We start from the raw sequence: 18,454 nt of genomic DNA, 5'->3' as shown, positions 1-18,454 counted from the left end.
GTGAGGTAACTATGTGAACTGCCTCATCTCCTCTTAGGAATCCTGGAACCCCAGGATCCTCCCTGGAACTCAGGTGGTGGTCGAGTCCCACACTGTTTGTCTAGGCCCTCAGCAGCACACTGGCTGGGCCGTTGGCCAAAGGCTCAGCCTCCTGCTGTGCCTACTAGTGGGTGGGCAGAGGTGCTGAACAGGGATGGTGCTGGGGCAGTGATTCCCTCCCTCCCCAGCCTGCACTCCACACACCCCCTGTGTCCACAGCAAACCTGTGAGGAGGAGCTTTGTAACCTGCTCACCAACGTGCTGTTCTCAGTGACGTGGCGGGGTGTGGATGGCAGTGATGAGGCCGCCTGGCGGGAGCGCGGCCAGGTCTTCTCCGTGCTCACGCAGCTGGGGTCCTCAGCCACGCTGGTGCGCCCACCAGACTGCATCAAGCGCAGGTGAGGGAGCAGGGCCGTGGGGAAGCCTGGGGGCCCAGAAGGCAGTCAGGTAGACACCAGAGTCCCTCATTCCCCTCCAGCCTCCTGGAGATGATGCTGGAGTCAGCCCTGACCGACATCAAAGAGGCCCCCCCTGGGGTCCTGGCCAGCCTCACCCAGCAGGCGCTTTGGCTGCTGCGTCTGCTGCAGGACTTCCTGTGTGCCGAGGGCCATGGTAACCAGGAGCTGTGGAGTGAGAAGGTATGGCAGCTCGGGGCAGGAGCACTGTGTTCACATGCCCCGAGGGCTCTTGGTCTGCAGAGTGGCTGAGTACACATGTGCAATCATGGGGACCTCAGCTCTGGTATCTGTGAGCAGAGGTCTATCTGTATGTGGAAACCCTCTCTGGCCCCCAGCCCAAACCTTACTTCCCTCTCTCCTCACGGGCTTCTGGCCTCATCTGGTGATGGCCACCTGGAATATATGGTGTGCGGCAGCTGTTCGAAGGAGTGTGTAGCCTGCTGGATCGCCTGGGAGCCTGGCCACACCTGGCCAACGGCACAGCGGACCTCCGAGAGATGGCGCAGATCGGCCTGCGCCTGGTGCTCGGCTACATCCTGCTGGAGGACCCGCAGGTGAGCGCAGGGCGGCTGTGGGGGGAGGGTGCGCAGCGGATCTAGGGAGCTCAGGGAGTAGCTGGTGACACCCCCACTCTTCCGTCCGCAGCTGCACGCCCAAGCCTACGTGAAGCTGCACGCGCTGCTGCAGACCGCAGTGCCCATGCGCCGAGAGGAGGCTTGCTACGTGCTCTCCAAGCTGGAGGCGGCGCTGGCGCGGGCGCTGAACACCTCCCAATCAGAGACCCCCACCGAGAACGGGGAGCCCCCAGTCGCCGCCGCTGCTGCAGAGCGCTGCTCGTGGTTGGTGCCGCTGGTGCGCACGCTGCTGGACCGCGCCTACGGCCCACTGGGGCTACAGTGGGGCCTGCCTTCCCTGCCGCCCACCAACGGGAGCCCCACCTTCTTCGAGGACTTCCAGGCCTTCTGTGCCACCCCCGAATGGCGTCACTTCATTGACAAGCAGGTGCCTGGGGCCGGGGGCATGGGCAAAGTAGTGGGGGCTGGGGGCCCACATCGAGCGCGGTCTCCTCTCCCTGTCCGGTCCTCCAGGTGCAGCCCACCATGTCACAGTTCGAAATGGACACCTATGCTAAGAGTCACGACCTCATGTCGGGCTTCTGGAACGCCTGCTACGACATGCTCATGAGCAGTGGGCAGCGGCGCCAGCGGGAGCGCGCGCGCAGCCGTCGGGCCTTCCAGGTGTGCGACCTGCCCTGGGGGCCGGGAGCAGCTCCACACTTGGGCCCTCTGTGGACCCAGAGGACGGCTGCTGGGACTGAGAGGAGAGAGGAGCTGGAAGCACCCAGCGGGCCTCACCTGTTCCTCCACCCCCACCCCGCAGGAGCTGGTGCTGGACCCTGTGCAGAGGCGGGCGCGCTTCGAGGGGCTGCGATACGCGGCGGCGCTGAAGCAGCAGGCAGCGCAGCACTCCACTGCCCTGCTGCACTGGGGGGCGCTGTGGCGCCAGCTAGCCAGCCCCTGTGGGGCCTGGGCCCTGAGGTGGGCGGGGCTTTGGGAGGAGTCTCGTAGGGTGGGTGGGTCTTGGGAGGGAGGGGCCAGGAGAGTGTCTTTGAGGAGAAGCCTGGGAGGAAGGCAGAGGGGTCTGCAACCCGCTGCTTCCCACTCATGACCGTAAGTGGGGTCATATCTGTAGGGATCCGCCCACCCCCCACTGGAAGCTCTCCAGTGCTGAGACCTACTCGCGCATGCGTCTGAAGCTGGTGCCCAACCATCACTTCAACCCTCACCTGGAGGCCAGTGCCCTACGCGACAACCTGGGTGAGAGGGTGTGCCGAGCTGTGTCCACCCAACCTCATAGCCTTGTCTTGTCCAGCTCTGGCTGAGCACCCTTGGGCCCATTGCAGGTGAGGCCCCCCTGACACCCACCGAGGAGGCCTCACTGCCTCTCGCTGTGACCAAAGAGGCCAAAGTCAGCAGCCTACCTGAGGAGCTACAGGAAGACCAGCTGGGCGAGGACGAGCTGGCTGCACTGGAGACCCCGTGAGTGGGGCTGGGAAAGAGCTGCCCAGGGCAAGGGGGCCTGTCCAATGTGTGCCTGCCAGTGGCAGAGGGCTTCTCAGTGTACTTGCCCTCCTGCTGTGGGGCTAACCACCCTGAAGGGACAGTCCAAAGTCAGGTGGAAGGGTTAGGCAGATCTGTAAGAGGATGGAGAGTTGCTGTTTGATGGCCAGGCACCCCAGAGCAGGACTGAGAAGCCAGACCAGGATGTGCGCCCATGGGAGTGGGCAGGTGCTGAGTGAGGGGAGGCTGGGGACAGGGGTTGGTGTCCTGGCAGGAACTTTAGAAGCCCAGGTTTCAGGGCATGGACTGGGGCCAGTCTGGACCATGGGCAGCTCCTCCTTCTCCTATGGGATCATGAGCAGCGTGCCTCCTAACTTAGTGGTACTTTGAGAGTGTGGTCCTTGGGTTGGTTGGGAATGGGGGTCCCAGAGCCTAGTACCTAAAGTGGGTGCTGGCCCCCAGGTTGGAGGCCGCAGAGCTGGATGAGCAGCATGAGAATCTGGTGCTGTCAGCTGAGTGCCAACTGGTCACCGTGGTGGCTGTGGTCCCAGGGCTGCTGGAGGTCACCACGCAGCACGTGTATTTCTACGATGGCAGTGCCGAGCGGGTCGAAACTGAGGAGGGTGTGTTCTGCTGGAGCGGGCTGGAGGGCCGGCAGGGATGGGGGCTGGGGTCTCGTGGGGCTGGGGCGGGTAGCTCCAGCACCTGCTCTCCATCCCTACAGGCATCGGCCATGACTTCCGGCGCCCACTGGCCCAGCTGCGCGAGGTCCACCTGCGGCGTTTCAACTTGCGCCGCTCAGCTCTTGAGCTCTTCTTCATTGATCAGGCCAACTACTTCCTCAACTTCCCATGCAAGACGGGCGGGGCCGCAGCCTCATCCCCTTCCCCCGTGCCCAGGCCCCAGCCCTCCCTCATTCCACCCCACACCCAGGTGCGGAACCAGGTGTACTCCTGGCTCCTGCGTCTGCGACCCCCTACCCAAGGCTACCTAAGTAGCCGCTCTCCCCAGGAGATGCTGCGCGCCTCAGGTCTTACGCAGGTGAGAGCCCTGGAGGGTGGGGGTCAGGTGAGGTCAGAGCCCCGCCACTGGGGAGAGTGCTGGCAGCCCACCGGCTCACCTCGTATCCTTGCCCCGCCAGAAATGGGTGCAGCGAGAGATCTCCAACTTTGAGTACCTGATGCAGCTCAACACCATTGCGGGGCGGACCTACAATGACTTGTCTCAGTACCCTGTGGTAAGGGCCTGCTACCCCTCCACCCACCCTCTGCTCCGCCAGCCCTGGTCCACCCAAGTGTGGGTACTGATAGAGGGCCAAGCCCTGAGCTCAGTCCTGGGCAGGTGCTGCCTGAGGCCTGGCCTCTGTTCTCGGCTCAGTCCCCCACGCCCTGCTGCCCCCACGCACACCCAGCCCCACTCCCTTCCCCTCCTGGCCTCTGTTCTTGAAGGAAATCCTGTCTCAGACAATCCCTACTGCTCCCCATGGTGCACCCCCACCTGTGGGCTCCACCCATCTTCCTGAGGGTGAGGGTGCAGGCAGGGCAGGCTGGCCATGTAGGCCATCAGGACCCTCATGCAGCTCCTGCCCGGGTGGGCGGCCAGTTCCCCTGGGTCCTACAGGACTACGTGTCCCCAACCTTGGACCTCAGCAACCCAGCCGTCTTCCGGGACCTGTCCAAGCCCATTGGTGTGGTGAACCCCAAGCACGCCCAGCTTGTGAAGGAGAAGTGAGTGCGTGAGCAAGGCTGGGCTCGGGGCTGGGGTGGACCAGGGAGGGCTTCCACTGATTCCCTCCAACCGTGGTTCTAGGTATGAGAGCTTCGAGGACCCAGCGGGCACCATCGACAAGTTCCATTATGGCACCCACTATTCCAATGCGGCGGGCGTGATGCACTACCTCATCCGCGTGGAACCATTCACCTCCCTGCATGTCCAGCTGCAGAGTGGCCGGTGTGGAGGGGCAGGCAGATGGTGTGGGGCGGTGGGCAGGGTGGATGAGGGAAGGGTGGGTCTTCCAGGCATCCTGGACAGGCTGGCTCCCTGCTTGTCCAGGGCTGCACCTTTTCATTCCCTGTCTCCCTTCTCACTGCCTCACTTTGGCCCGTGCCCCTCCCCAGCTTCGACTGCTCGGACCGGCAGTTCCACTCAGTGGCAGCAGCCTGGCAGGCCCGCCTGGAGAGCCCCGCTGATGTGAAGGAGCTCATCCCAGAGTTCTTCTACTTCCCCGATTTCCTGGAGAACCAGAACGGTAGGCGCTGGGTGGGGGCGGGAGGCGTGAAGATGGAGGGTGGCCGGGGAGCTGGTGAAGAAGGCACAGCGAGACAGCTGACCCAGCCTTCTGTGCCAGGCTTTGACCTGGGCTGCCTCCAGCTGACCAACGAGAAGGTGGGTGATGTGGTACTGCCCCCATGGGCCAGCTCTCCTGAGGACTTCATCCAGCAGCACCGCCGGGCACTGGTGAGATGTGCGCACAGATACCGGCAGGTGGCCAGAGGGGAGGGCCGAGGCGGAGGGTCCATTGTTCCTGGACTGACGGCCACCTCCCTGCCCCTAGGAGTCAGAGTATGTATCTGCCCACCTGCATGAGTGGATCGACCTCATCTTTGGCTACAAGCAGCGGGGGCCAGCTGCAGAGGAGGCCCTCAATGTCTTCTATTACTGCACTTACGAGGGTGAGCGGTGCCCTGGACGCCGGTGAGGGTTGGGGTGCAGAGGATGGGGCGTGCAGGGGGCACAGAAGGAGTCCTGACTGCCCGCCCCCGCCCCCCCCCCCCCCAACCTGCCGATGCTCAGGGGCTGTGGACCTGGACCAGGTGGCAGATGAGCGGGAGCGGAAGGCGCTGGAGGGCATCATCAGCAACTTCGGGCAGACACCCTGTCAGCTGCTGAAGGTAAGGCCGGCTGGGAAGACCGTGGTCAGGGAGGCCCTGGCCGCGGTGCTGAATGGTTCCTTGCCCACAGGAGCCCCATCCAGCTCGGCTTTCCGTGGAGGAAGCAGCCCAGCGCCTTGCACGTCTGGACACTAACTCACCTAGCATCTTCCAGCACCTGGGCCAGCTAAAGGCCTTCTTTGCAGAGGTGAGAGGAAGCAGGGTCTCAACTACCTACCCAGTGAAGTTCATGTAATTCCACGGTCCTTGCCAATCTCTTGGAGATGGAAAACCTAAATCAAAGTCCCTGATATTAAGACATCTTAGAAATAAGAGGTAAATATCGAGGAAATAAGAGGAAATATGAGGTAAACATCACTGAGGGTTGGGTGCCATCTTCATGAGGGAGGGTCAGGCCAGGTTGACTCCCCTGGTCATCCTTAGGGAGAACAGAAGGAGGGAGTCTGGCCTCAATACTCTCCTCACCTTCCTGCCTGCATCCCAGAAGGCCCCCAGCTCCAAGGTGTTCAGGCTCTCCTCTCCTCATGCGAGCCGACTCGGAGATGTGGAGTTGTGGGGTGGGATGACCAAGGTTGAAACCAAGCTTGAAGGATCTTCCTTGTCCATCTGGTCTCTCACTTCCTGAGATGCCCTGAAGGCCCACTGCTCTCTGCATGTCTCTCAGAGTGACCTCTGCCTGTCACGTGATGCCCCGGGGCTGAGGGCCAAGAAGCAGGTAGCATGGTGGGGGCTCTAGCCGGCTGCTCGGGTAGCTAGTCCCGCCCTGCCCCCGCAGGTCATCAGCGATGGCGTGCCCCTGGTGCTGGCCCTGGTTCCCCACCGGCAACCCCACTCCTTCATCACCCAGGGCTCTGCAGACCTGTTGGTAAGTGCACCGGGCCGGGCCCCACCTCAGCTCCACCCCCGACTCTGCCCCAACCCACCTCTGTCCTCTCTTGCCCAGGTGACCGTGAGTGCCAGTGGGCTGCTGGGGACCCACAGCTGGCTGCCCTATGACCGAAACATAAGCAACTACTTCAGCTTCAGCAAAGACCCCACCATGGGCAACCCCAAGTAGGACAGAGGGTTGTGGGCCAGGGTGGGCTCTAAATGCTCTGGCCAAGGTCTCTGAAGGCGAGGGTCTCCTGTGTAGCCTGGCCTCACCTGTGGTCCTCCTCACTGGGTCAGGATGCAGCGACTGCTGAGCGGTCCGTGGGTTCCAGGCAGTGGTGTGAGTGGGCAAGCCCTGGCAGTGTCCCCGGACGGAAAGCTGCTGTTCAGTGGTGGCCACTGGGATGGCAGCCTGCGAGTGACTGCGCTGCCCCGGGGCAGGCTGCTCAGCCAGCTCCGCTGCCACCTTGGTACGTGCTGCCTGGGAGCTCAGGTTATGCGGGTGGGAGCAGGGCTCCGGAGCTGGCCAGGGAGGGGTAACTGCTCTATTTTCCCTCTTCTCCCCTCCCCTCTCTCTTTCCCGTCCCGTTTCCTCCCCTCTCCTGTGCAGATGTAGTAACCTGCCTTGCGCTGGACACCTGTGGCATCTACCTCATCTCAGGCTCCCGAGACACCACATGCATGGTGTGGCGGCTCATGCAGCAGGTGTGCTGGGTGGCAGCCCCGTGGGCCCCCTTGGTCCAGATCTGCGGCCCATCTGCCCCTCTAGTGGGCCTCCAGTCCTACCCTGCTCTCTTCCCCTTCCTACTACTACCGTGAGTGAGTCTGGGGCTCCAACTGTCTAACTTTGGATCAGACCTTCACTTTTCTGAGCTTTTAGCCTTCTCACTCTGGGGCCAAGGTGGTGGGGTGCCTCAGTCCTGAGCCAGCCCTGGTGTTCCCCACAGAATGGTCTCTCAATGGGGCTGGCATCAAAGCCCGTGCAGATCCTGTATGGGCATGAGGCTGCCGTGAGCTGTGTGGCCATCAGCACTGAACTTGACATGGCGGTGTCCGGATCGGAGGTGTGTGTCTGCCTGTGCCCAGGGGAGGCTGTTTGCTGGGCCCTGCCCCTGGAGCCAGATGCCTGTGCCTAGCACCCTAAGCTGCCTTCCTGCAGGACGGAACTGTGATCATCCACACGGTGCGCCGTGGCCAGTTTGTGGCCACACTCAGCCCTCCAGGAAGCACGTTGCCTGGACCTGTGTCCCACCTGGTGCTGGGGTCTGAGGGCCAGATTGTGGTGCAGAGCTCAGCGTGGGAGCGTCTGGGGGCTCAGGTATGGGAAAGGGGCGCCCAGCCAAGATAGGGGTAGTTGGGATTCTGTCCTTGCTAACACGTCCTGCTTCCTCCAGGTCACCTACTCCTTGCACCTGTACTCAGTGAATGGGAGGTTGCGGGCTTCACTGCCCTTGGTGGAGCAGCCCACAGCCCTCGCGGTGACAGAGGACTTTGTTCTGCTGGGCACGGCCCAGTGTGCCCTGCACATCCTCCACTTGAACAAGTGAGCCTCACTGTTTATGGGTTTGTGATCCCTCAGTTCAGTTTAGTTGCTCAGTCGTGTCTGACTCTTTGCAACCTCATGGACTGCAGCACGCCAGGCCTCCCTGTCTATCGCCAACTCCTGGAGCTTACTCAGACTCATGTCCATCGAGTGGGTGATGCCATCCAACCATCTCATCCTCTGTCGTCCCCTTCTCCTCCAGCATTCAATCTTTCCCAGCATCAGGGTCTTTTCCAGTGAGTCAGCTCTTCGCATCAGGTGGCCAAAGTATTAGACTTTCAGCTTCAGCATCAATCCTTCCAATGAATATTCAGGACTGATTTCCTTTAGGATGGACTGGTTGGATCTCCTCGCAGTCCAAGAGACTCTCAAGAGTCTTTTCCATCACCACAGTTCAAAAGCATCGATTCTTTGGCACTTGGCTTTCCTTATAGTCCAACTTTCACATCCACTACTGGAAAAACCAGAGCTTTGACTAGACAGACCTTGGTTGCCAAAGTGATGTCTCTGCTTTTTAATATGCTGTCTAGGTTGGTCACGTGATCCCTCAGGTGGTAGTTATTGGCAGAGGGACACTAGGAGGTGCTCCGTGGACCCTAACCCCTTTAAATGCCCTATGGACACATTCTTCAAGGCCTGTCTCTGTCCTCCCATCCCCCAATGGGGAGATCTTGCCCTGGGCCTCTTTTAGGCACACACTTGTGTGGGACCCTTTTGTCAGGATTTTCCTCCAGCCATCCTTCAAATGAGGACTGGGAGGTGGATGGGAGAATGAAGAGACAACTATGTGCTGGATGCAAAACTCCTTGCAGTTGCAAGTTTGTATATATCACCTCCTTCCCTCCCTCCAGACTGCTGCCAGCCGCTCCTCCCCTGCCCATGAAGGTGCCGATCCGCAGCGTGGCTGTGACCAAGGAGCGCAGCCACGTGCTCGTGGGGCTGGAAGACGGCAAGCTTATCGTGGTGGGCGCAGGGCAGCCCTCAGAGGTGAGAATGCGGGCAGGGTGGGCCTTGCACAGGGTGGGAGCGTTGATTCTGGCTGACCCATGCCTGCTCCCACTAGGTGCGCAGCAGCCAGTTTGCACGGAAGTTGTGGCGGTCCTCCTCCCGGCGCATCTCCCAGGTGTCCTCTGGGGAGACAGAGTACAATCCTGGAGAGGCCCGCTGACAGCCCGCCTCCTCCTGCCGCGCCGCCCCGCCCCCAGCGGGCTTCGCCCCAGTAGGCTCAGCCCGAGAGCCCTCGGGGGGCGGGGGGACACCCCGCCCACACTCAGGCGGGGGTGGGCGGGGCCCCACCTCTGCCCAGCTCAGGGATTGGCGGGCGATGTCACTCCAGGAAATCTTGCCCCTCGCCGGCAGAGGGGCCGCCCGGAGTCCCAGCACTGGCCCCAGCGGCCGCACAGCACTTTTTGCACAGTCTGGGGTGGGGAGCCCAGGCTCCCGATCCCCGGTCCTGGCGGAGCACAGGGGCCGGGCTGTGGCCTTAATCCTAAGGGCGACCCCTCCCGCTCTCGCATCTCAGCAATAAACATGGACTAGTTTTGTAGTTGTTCTGCCTCCGAGCATGTGTGCGCGTCTTAACTGGCACTGGCCACCGCCCTGGGCTGGCGTCCCCTGGTCCATGAGCATCCACACCGCACCGTGCCCCTAGCCCCCCAATTACGCCGCCCCTGTCCCTAGGGGCCCGGGCCTGTTTTTCTGGCAGCTTCACGCCCAGTTCCGCTTCAGGCTCACCTCCACGCATGTGCGAGTTCCTGGTCCGGGCGGGGCCAGACCGTGGGCGGCCCCGCCCCCCGTCATCGCCCCGCCCCCTCGGTGTCCAGTCCTCTGCCGCCCGCTTTCGTCTCCGCCGGGTGAAAACCTGGCCTCTCCAGGGACTCCACTGCGTGTTCCCTGCTGGCTTAAGGCCGGGAGGCCCCATCCTGCAGGCAAAACCGATCCTGGGACCGACGGAGGGTCAGCCACCACAGGTCAGGAGCGGGTTGGGGACATAGCGTCGGGTCTTCCTGGAAGGAGGGAGCTGTGGCTGCCTCTCTGTACCTCCCCCATTCTGGAGCCAAAATCCTGCGCGGTTGTGGTGCCAGCATCTGGGTTGGGATGCCTGTGGGAAGTCAGGGTAGTGTGGGCGTTTAGGGTGTTCCTGTGTGCGCATGTGTGCATATTTGTGGGCCTCCAGATGGGTGTGTGTGGAGGAGGGGTTGGTAGAGGCTCCAGTCTTGCAGCTCGAGGTGGGTCGGGCACAAGGCCTGGCTGTCTCTGCGAGCTAGCGTTAGTCACAGGCTCACCCGCCAACCCCGATCCAGGCAGGGTTCCTTATGTGGTAAGTGACACAACTGTACATACACATCCTTCATGTTGCAAAGGTCTCCACAGGCTCCACGCCAGACCCACTTGTCTAGTGTGCGTTTTGCTGTCCACATCCGCCCCTGGCCTTATGGAGGGAAGTGAATTTGGAGTGCAGGGGTTGGGCCAGATGTGGATGTTGGGGAGTTACAGGACTTTCGCCCAGGTCTCATCTCCATCCCTTTTCCAGGCAAGCTCCCCTTCTCTGCCCAGTCCAGGGTCTCTCTATCCAGGCCTCAGGAGGGAGGTTCCAGCAGGATCAGCCCTGTAAGGGCAGATGGGTCCTGGAACTGTGTGTTCTTCAGATTTCCAGCCTGCAGGCCCTTTCCAAATTCCCAGATAAGAAAGGGCCCGGGTACCTCTGGGCCCACTGTGTTGGCTGAACCCACCAAGGAAGCCTCCCATCCTGCCCCTGACCAGGAGGTAAGGGCTGGACATTGACCCTGGAGGCAGGAGTGAGAGTTAGTCACCCCAGGAACTGTGCTCTTCTAGGAACTCTGGGGAGCTTCCATCAGCCAGTGAGTCTCCGCCTGGCTCTGGCTTATGGGGGACGGGAGTCTCCCTGGTCTTCCTGTGCTGGCTCTGGACTCAGACCCGGGGTTTGCCAAGTCTTTGAGACAGCTGCACTCTGGTCTCCTCCAGCTTTGGCCAGCTGGGACCAGCAGTATCAGCTCCACCCCATTTGACACCGGAGGAAACTGGTCCAGATTGGCGAGTGGGAAGATGGGGAGGTGCGCAGCCCTGGAATGAATCAGGATGACATGAGCCAGCAGAGGGGGCAGACTACCCCAAGGGACTCCTGACTTGCAGCCTGAGGGATTTCCTCCTTGTTCCTACACACAGCCCCTGCTGGACTCAGAGGTCTCCCAGCTCCTTTTTCTGTGCGCTGCTCACGACACTCCAAAAACCTTCTCTAAGAAGTGCAGCCACTGGGAGCACTGCTAGCTGGTAGAACCATGCTGCAGAACTCCAGCCACAGGGAAGCCATGGTCCATGTGGGTAAGTACTTTTCGATCCAGATTTTGGGCACTGGGTAGGATGGGAGGTATCCATGGGTCCCTGGCCTTGCAGACCACATACAAGTCTGGTCACAGCCCTGGAGCATTTTGTTTTTGGTGCCCTGCCTGCACTGGATTGTAGGGACAACTGACTTGCCGGCAGAAGTGAGCAGCAGCATTTACTTGCCTTCTGGTTCAGTTTTTATTTTTGGCTATGCTGGGTCTGTGTTGCTGTGAGGGCTTTTCTTTAGTTGTGGCAAGCAGGGGCTACTCTGTTGTGGTGCATGGGCTTCTCATTGCAATGGTTTCTCTTGTTGTGGAGCACGGGCTCTAGACACAGGCTCAATAATGGTGCACAATGTGCTTAGTTGCTCTGCAGCACGTGGGGTCTTCCTGGATCAGGGCTCAAACTCATGCCTCCTGCATTGGCAGGCTGATTGTTTATCACTGAGTCACCAAGGAAGCCCCTGGTTCACTTTTATTTTGTAAAAATTTGCAAGGTCTCCCGTGCACAGAGGCTTCCACAGGGACTAGCGTGAATGACTGTGCGTGCACAGACCAGACTTGCTGGGGGCGACAGGACACGGTTTAGTGCCACTGTAGACAGAGGAGGTGCCCCAGGAGCCAGGAAAGGGAGAGACTGGGAGTCACCAAGGATGACTTCCCAGAGCAGGAGATTGCTGCCTGGGAGCAAAGGTAAACCAGCAAGGGCAGACGTCTGGAAGCCTGGAGAAGGTACATCCGGGGCTAGGTGTCCAAGCGTGGCGAGCCAAGGGGAGGCTGTGGGAGGTGATGGTAGGGAATGAGCCAGTCAGCTTTTGTTGTCATGGTATGAGCTTTTGTCACGCCATAGTAGGGGCTATGATTTCCAGCTTTTCTAGCAGCAAAATCGACCCCTGGTCTTGATTCCTTGCCGCTGACCCTGTCTGTACTTTTCTCCACAGATAAGACCCGGAGGGAGCAGGACAGGGAAGGGGTGTGGGCAGCGGCAGGGGGAGCCCTGGCCCCCAGCACCTCCTCCCCATTCTCCCCTGAGCCCCCAGGGGCCTCAGGCAGCATCATCCCTGTCTACTGTGCCCTCCTGGCCACCGTGGTCCTTGGTCTGCTTGCCTACGTGGTCTTCAAGTGGTAGGTGGTCTGGGCACTGCCCTGGGGTACCCCTCCTCCCCATCTGGACTCCCAGCCAGCTCGCCATCTCAGTGAAGGCTGGAGCAGGCTGGCAGGTTCCCCCTGCTCCCCACAGCTGGCGCTCACGCAAACACAGGCAGCAGCTGGCCAAAGCTCGGACCGCAGAGCTGGGGGCCCTCAGCAGGGACCAGCTCCATGGGGACAGCAGTGTCTTTCGGGACTCTCCAGCTGGCCTGGAGCCCTGTGCCCCCAGCCAAGGTGAGCCCCTTCCCCTACCTGTCGCCCTTTAGACCTGCCCGGCCCCGTCGTACCAGTCTGTCTAACCCTCGCGTGCCCCTCACATCTCCCATCCCAGGGCCGCCGCCTGAACTTGGCTGCCGGCTCTACCTCCACCTTCCTCGGCAGCAGCAGGAGGAAGTGGAACGGCTCCTGGAGGTGTCGGGTGAACCGGCCAACGGCTGGCGGGGCCTGGCGGGCCGCCTGGGCTACCAGGCTGAGGCAGTGGAGACCATGGCCCGGAGCCCAGGGCCCGCCTCTGCCCTGCTGAGGGACTGGGCTGTCCAGGAAGGCAGTGGCGCCACCCTCAGAGCGCTAGCAGACGCCCTTGCTGCCATGGGCCGTGAAGACGTGATTCGGGCTCTGAGCTCCCCGGCTGAGGGTTGCTCTGTGGTGTGAGTTGTGGCTCCACAGCCTGGCCTCTCAGGGAACCTGCTCTGGTGCTCCCCACCACCCCCACCTCATATACCTTCCCCTTTATGGGCTTCCTGGCATTGGTGACCTCAGCTTGTTCTGTTTTGGGGGGACACACAAAACACCAGTCACCTCCCCTCCCCCTGCCTTCTTCCAGGACAGGGATCAGGACGTGGGCGGGAGACAGCCAGGCAGGGAGCAGCAGTCTTGCCCTGCCCCGATCCCCACCCACCTCCCCATAGTCTCAACTGTTTTTTCTACTTTTGTACCCCATATTAAAGGCAACTCTGGACTGTTGTAGGCTCTGTCTGGCTCCGTGGGCCTGTGAGACAGCTGGGTAGCTAATGTGGCAGAGGCCTAGGAAAAGGCTGGGCTCCCTAAGGTGAAAGGCACCCGAGACAGAGTGTGTACCCGCAGAAGATGGGTGAGTTCTGTGGGCAGAGTCGAGCTCACATCCTGCATCTGCTATTCCCCAGCTGAAGTGTGTTAGGAAGCACTTTCCTTTTTGAACTTACGCTTCCTTAGCTGGAGAACAATAGACTGGCACCTTCAGAAGCCTCCCACCTGCTAGGACTCTCAGGCCTTAGGTTTGAGACCATTTTCCTCATCTGGGCTGTGACTAGCCTCAAGGGGAGGCTGGAAGCCTGCCCCCTCCTGGGCAGGCAGTAAGAGGCAGACTGGTCCTGGGGAACTAGGACTCTGTTCCCAAGGGCCTCCAGGCATCTTTAGGTGAGAAAAAGGAAGAAAGTGTTCTCCTTTCAGGACCCACATTCCAGACTCGGGAGAGGGAGGTCCAAAGATGCTTCCACACAAGCCAAGGACAGGCAGGTCATCCCACCTACCTGAGGACAGGGCAGCTGCAGCCAGACCACCTGCACCCCTCGCATATGGCCGCCCTGAATGCAGGAGCGGCAGGTCCGTCACTGTGCTTCCAGGGTGTTGCTACAGCAGACAGGCCCTGCCTAGGAAGGAAAAATGCTATATCCTGGCATCCATCAGGATCAGAGTGCTGAAGAAATACAGCCACCTAAGCTCAGCAGACGTGGATCCAGTCATCATCCAAGTGCCCAGGCTAGACCCCGTCCCCTCGCTGAGATGTGACCAGTGTTGGCTGTGCTGGGAGACCGCTGCGGCTGCTGTTCCTCAGAGTTTACCAGGGCTGCTTAACCCTCTAACTCTTATCCTTAAGATCAGGGCAGGTTTGGAGCCACCCTCATCCGGAGATGACCCTTGGGCAATAACCCAGAAGAGAAAGGCTTGGTGTTCGGTCAGCTTTAAACAGGACAAAGCACTGCAGACATCGTACAGGCAGGGAGTTGGCCAGAGGACTGTGGAGGATTAGATCGGCAATGAGTGTGAAATCCTGCATTGAGAGGAATGAACCAGCCCTGGATTAGCCAGTAACCCTCATCACCATTGAGGGGATTTGAGCCTAAAGGTTTCAAAGGGTGACTGGAAGGGAAGGATTTTGACAAAAAGCAAAAACAACAAAACACTCCAGGAGAAATGAAGTAACAGAATTCCTCGTCAAAGTGGTCCTTTCTAAAACCTGGCAACTCCCTGGTCACCACCCTTTAACAAAAGGCTGCCTAGATTTCCTGGGAAAATGTGAAACCTGGAGCCTTGTGTAAAAGCATGAGTTGGGCTTGGCTGCAGTGCATATGGCTGCACCTCTGTGTGGGAAACCTACCCCAAAGAGAAACACTTCTTTTTAATGTGCTCAAATACATTAGCTGAAACATTTTCCTTAATAACACTAAAATGTTAAGGGGGTTAAATCAGGGTTCCTCCATCTGATATAACATGCTTGAGTTAGGGTTAATGGTATAAGGCTGTAACCCCACGGGAAATACTCTGGCTACCTTGTTAAATAGCATATTTAATGGGTATGCCTTTAAAATAGATGTACGTCTCTCTCCACAACCTTTGATACAAAGATAAGAGTTACTGAGCCTCCGTGAACCTCAGTCTCCTCATCCAAGAAAGTGCCAATTCCTGTGCCTCCGGGTTGAGAGGATCAAAGGAACCCAACCAGAGCGCTCAGTGCCCAGCAGGCAGTGAGTGTTCCAACTGCTCCACGCCCCCAAGATCTGGCAGGCCCCAGCCTCTTCCCCAAGGGCATGCTGCATTGAGCAAAACCACCCCAGTGAGGAAGAGGTGGGATCAGCCTCTACAAAGAGGCTGAACGCTCTGGCCCTTCTTACCGCCCGGGCAAGTGGTCTATCAAGGGTGGGTGTGTCTCCACTGAGCCCTGTGTCCTCTTATCACCTCAGTGATGTCCCCCTTTGATGGGGACTCCCTCTAGGACCCAAGCCCACTGGCAGGGGGCGTGGTGGGGAGTCAGGGAACCCAGACATCAGAAGAGCACGGCTGGGAAGTCACTTCTCGCCAGCCACAAGGTACAAAGGCAAAGACAAGTGCCTTTCTCTTGAGTGGCCTGTTAACCTAAGTGAAGAAGCCCAGCACCAGCGAGGTGGCAGGTCTACTTCCTTTGCTCGGAAATGCAGTGGTAAGATGCCTAGGACCTGTGGGGAAGGCCTGGGATAAACTCCAATCTCAAGGATTAACCTTGGACTTCACACACTTAGGGCCACCATCTCCTTTCTCTCTCAGCACAACACTATAGACAAACACGCCAAGTTCTTTAATTGATTTTATTTTTTACATAAAAAGTTCAGTAAAAATTGGATAAAGTAAAGTGATTTTAAGCAGTAAATCAATCTTATCAACATAGCACAAGGCTGGCCGAAACCACAAGGCAGCCTGCTTTGGAGTATTTACATGATAACAAATTAAACCTTGCAGGAGAACTTAAACCATCCTTACAAAGTCTTCTGTGATCCTAGCACATAGAGGCTTAAAAGCAAAACAAAAAACAAAACCCAGGAAAAAAACAAACAAATTATTTTCAATATATTCACATATACATTAAAATATAATACAGATGGTCAGGGTCGGGGATTGTGGGTGGGGATGCGCATAAGCCTGTGCGCTGACAGCACCGCCAAGGAGGAGACCCAGGTTGGAGTGGGGTCAGGCTGAGCAGGTCTCAGAAGGAAGGTCTCAAGGGCCTAACCCCTGGCCTCTGATGGCCTCTACCAACAGCTCACAACCAGGGACCACGTGTTGTAGATGGAGCTCAGTATTGTGGCTTTCAGTTTAATCCGCAGGTTTGAAGTCCCCAGGGTGTTGCGTCACCAGCAGCACACAGCCCTGACGGTGGGGTGGGGAGAGGGCCCACAGGATGTCTTCTCCCCACAGTCTCTCCTACCAGCTTGCCGGGCCTCCCACCCTGGCCCCGTAGGTCACTCTAACTCAGTGTCCTCTTTGGGTTTGTAAACAGCCCCAAACTTCTGCATGTACTTCTTAATGTACTCCTTGGTTTTGTGTTTCACATTCTCATTGCACTCCAGGTCCTCGGGGTTCTTACAGTACTTCAGCTCCTTATTCATAACGCCATGAGTCAGCTGTCCAGGACACAGAAAGAGACCACAGGCCACCAATCAGAGTGGAAATGATTCAAGGGGGAAGGCAGTCTTCTGCCCCAGGACCCTTCTCAGTGAAACTAGGAGGTGAATTAGACGCAGGGAGGTTGGGGCAGGCTGGTGCTGAGATCAGAAACAGGAAGCTCAGCTGTTAGAGAACCACTACCCTCCAGGAGGGTCGCCTCCCTTCCCAAATCTTCCCCTTATGTTCCTGGGTCTCCAGCCTGGGCATGTGGCAAGGAAACCCTTTTATGATGAAAGGAACCTTTTTAGAAGGTCTAGTGTGCCGAGAACGTTGTCAGACCACAAGCAGGGGAGAATACCTTGCGAGCTAGGTGTTTGAAGTCTTCGGTTGTGGTAATTCTTCCCACTTTGCAGTCAGGTTTCCGGTAAGGGTTCAGGCACTGGACGATAAACTGGGACATCTGCAGGCAGGGGGAAAAGAAGGCAAGAACGTTGTACTGAGGAAATGCAGAAAGGCAGCAAGCAGAGCCAGCCCGTCCTTCCCTTTCCCTTACTCGGGCTGGCTGGTGTGGGTAGAAGGAGTCTAGTCTGCCAGTGGGACAAGAGATAAGGATCGGGGTAGCCCCAAGAGAGACAGGGCTCCCTCGGATGGGCTGGGCAATGGAGGGACAGAAAAGCAGGACTCCACGCTGAACCTCATGGTAGCCCCAGGTTTCAGCTAAGAAGTCTCCTGTCCTTCTCATAGAGAGACTGTAGCTAAATTCTCTGGCTCCTGCAGGCAGGGCAGAAAGGGCCTTTCTGTGCTGCCAGGAGGCTCAGTAACCCCAGGAATGCAGGTGTTTTGTTACTGAAGACTGCTTAGATTCTGTAAGCGTTGCACTTCATGGGATTTATACACATCAGTGTAAAGCAGATGGATGGTCGCATGTTAGAGCAACTGGTTGGAGACGATCTGGGATAAGACCCCGGTCACTACACAACTTCCCAAGTCCTCCTGAGCTGTCTCTAGTGTCTGTCCTAGCCCGTAGCTCTCAAGAGTGATCTAGGCGCAGGACCTCTGGAAGCATCTGGGGCACTAAGCCACAAATTTGACTCCCGAGGACAAAGGGAGCGAGGCGGTGAGTCACTTCATCAAGGAGCACCATGAACAGGGTCTACCCATTCCTGAAAGTGAGCTGTCAGACACTCAAACGACAAGGCTGTGTCACCAGGTTGGCACTAAATAAACAGCTGCTAGCTGGCTGAGCTGAAACGCCTGCCGATCATTTTACACGGTGACAGTGAAACACTAAGGTTTATCCTTGAGGAAGGCTTTTGATCAACGGTTTTTCTGTGGTCTTCTGCTTCCATACTTTCCCTTCAATCTGTTTCTCTGAGTACAACAGGGGATTTCACTATTCCCAGCTTAAAATCATGCGGTGGTTCCCTGTAATTCAGTATGAAGCAGCACAATACTGTTCAGCTTCATCTTCCCCCACCCCCGCCACACCCTGAGCCACAGCCCCCAGAGTCCAGGAAAGGGATGCCGCCTTCTGCCTGCATTGCATATCCGGTCAATCCCGACCTCTGACTCAAGAGCCCTTCCTCACACCCTGAGTAGTGACCTCCGAGCCCCATCACTTCTTTGCAGGTCTGCTTCCTCCAATGGACTATGAGCCCCTTCAATGAATGAAGACTAGAGTTTAGAATCTGGATGCCCCGAGGCAGGAAAGGTTAGTGTTCTGAGAACTGGAAACATATACTTCTAACAGCATATAGAGGAGCTGCTTTTTCTCCATCACCACCAAAACAGCCATCACGGGGATCGGGACTCTGAGCCAGAAGGCCCAAGTTCAAGTCTTCTGTCTAGAGCCTGTATTCTCTGAACCTCAAGAGCGCCTCCACAAGCAGAAGAGAAATGACAATTCTGGTGCTTCTACCTTGAGTGCTGTTGTGGGGGTAAAATGATACAATGGACATGAAAGTGCTTATTATCCAGCTGCGAA

General features: G+C 58.4%; 3 protein-coding genes across 12 annotated transcripts in view; 2 read left to right on the top strand and 1 right to left on the bottom strand.

The window, feature by feature from the left end:
• NBEAL2 (neurobeachin like 2) overlaps positions 1–9,407 on the top strand; it is a 30,408-nt gene extending 21,001 nt beyond the window's left edge. For 6 of the 8 annotated variants that reach the window (XM_070777242.1, XM_070777243.1, XM_070777245.1 and 3 more), the window contains 27 exons: positions 259–437; positions 518–677; positions 914–1,051; positions 1,143–1,499; positions 1,586–1,735; positions 1,878–2,035; positions 2,190–2,314; positions 2,401–2,536; positions 3,020–3,180; positions 3,282–3,598; positions 3,699–3,794; positions 4,160–4,284; positions 4,367–4,507; positions 4,675–4,805; positions 4,905–5,014; positions 5,112–5,229; positions 5,351–5,448; positions 5,519–5,635; positions 6,224–6,313; positions 6,392–6,501; positions 6,616–6,788; positions 6,929–7,023; positions 7,266–7,382; positions 7,478–7,636; positions 7,713–7,861; positions 8,713–8,848; positions 8,925–9,407. In XM_070777242.1, coding sequence (XP_070633343.1) covers positions 259–437; positions 518–677; positions 914–1,051; positions 1,143–1,499; positions 1,586–1,735; positions 1,878–2,035; positions 2,190–2,314; positions 2,401–2,536; positions 3,020–3,180; positions 3,282–3,598; positions 3,699–3,794; positions 4,160–4,284; positions 4,367–4,507; positions 4,675–4,805; positions 4,905–5,014; positions 5,112–5,229; positions 5,351–5,448; positions 5,519–5,635; positions 6,224–6,313; positions 6,392–6,501; positions 6,616–6,788; positions 6,929–7,023; positions 7,266–7,382; positions 7,478–7,636; positions 7,713–7,861; positions 8,713–8,848; positions 8,925–9,029 — 3,951 coding nt within the window. In that variant the 3' untranslated portion in view covers positions 9,030–9,407. Of the gene's footprint in view, positions 1–258; positions 438–517; positions 678–913; positions 1,052–1,142; positions 1,500–1,585; positions 1,736–1,877; positions 2,036–2,189; positions 2,315–2,400; positions 2,537–3,019; positions 3,181–3,281; positions 3,599–3,698; positions 3,795–4,159; positions 4,285–4,366; positions 4,508–4,674; positions 4,806–4,904; positions 5,015–5,111; positions 5,230–5,350; positions 5,449–5,518; positions 5,764–6,223; positions 6,314–6,391; positions 6,502–6,615; positions 6,789–6,928; positions 7,024–7,265; positions 7,383–7,477; positions 7,637–7,712; positions 7,862–8,712; positions 8,849–8,924 lie in introns of those variants that run through there. The other 2 variants (XR_011563146.1, XR_011563147.1) reach the window with 2 other exon arrangements.
• Positions 9,408–9,563: 156 nt separating this feature from the next.
• On the top strand, positions 9,564–13,320 carry LOC109575989 (death domain-containing membrane protein NRADD-like). Of its 3 annotated transcripts, none has more exons than XM_019984257.2 (5): positions 9,564–9,831; positions 11,048–11,203; positions 12,147–12,330; positions 12,446–12,588; positions 12,686–13,320. In XM_019984257.2, the coding sequence occupies exons 2-5, from the start codon at positions 11,161–11,163 to the stop codon at positions 13,003–13,005; spliced, it is 690 nt and encodes a 229-aa protein (XP_019839816.2). In that variant the 5' UTR covers positions 9,564–9,831; positions 11,048–11,160; the 3' UTR covers positions 13,006–13,320. The 3 variants fall into 3 exon arrangements, with proteins under 3 accessions (XP_019839816.2, XP_070633355.1, XP_070633354.1); XM_070777254.1 differs by having other exon boundaries at positions 9,564–10,627; XM_070777253.1 differs by having other exon boundaries at positions 9,564–10,935.
• A 2,340-nt stretch (positions 13,321–15,660) lies between these two features.
• The window catches only part of SETD2 (SET domain containing 2, histone lysine methyltransferase), an 83,030-nt gene continuing 80,236 nt past the window's right edge, over positions 15,661–18,454 (bottom strand). The window contains exons 20-21 of the mRNA XM_070777246.1: positions 16,829–16,930; positions 15,661–16,487 (exon numbers count right to left, since the gene is read on the bottom strand). Of these exons, the coding sequence (XP_070633347.1) occupies positions 16,326–16,487; positions 16,829–16,930 (264 nt within the window). The 3' untranslated portion in view covers positions 15,661–16,325. The remainder of the gene's footprint in view (positions 16,488–16,828; positions 16,931–18,454) is intronic.

This window comes from Bos indicus, chromosome 22 (genome assembly GCF_029378745.1).
Source record: "Bos indicus isolate NIAB-ARS_2022 breed Sahiwal x Tharparkar chromosome 22, NIAB-ARS_B.indTharparkar_mat_pri_1.0, whole genome shotgun sequence".
NCBI classification, from domain to species: Eukaryota; Metazoa; Chordata; class Mammalia; order Artiodactyla; family Bovidae; genus Bos; species Bos indicus.
The sequence above is the reverse complement of the archived record's forward strand: the minus strand, read 5'-3'. Positions and strand labels throughout refer to the sequence as shown.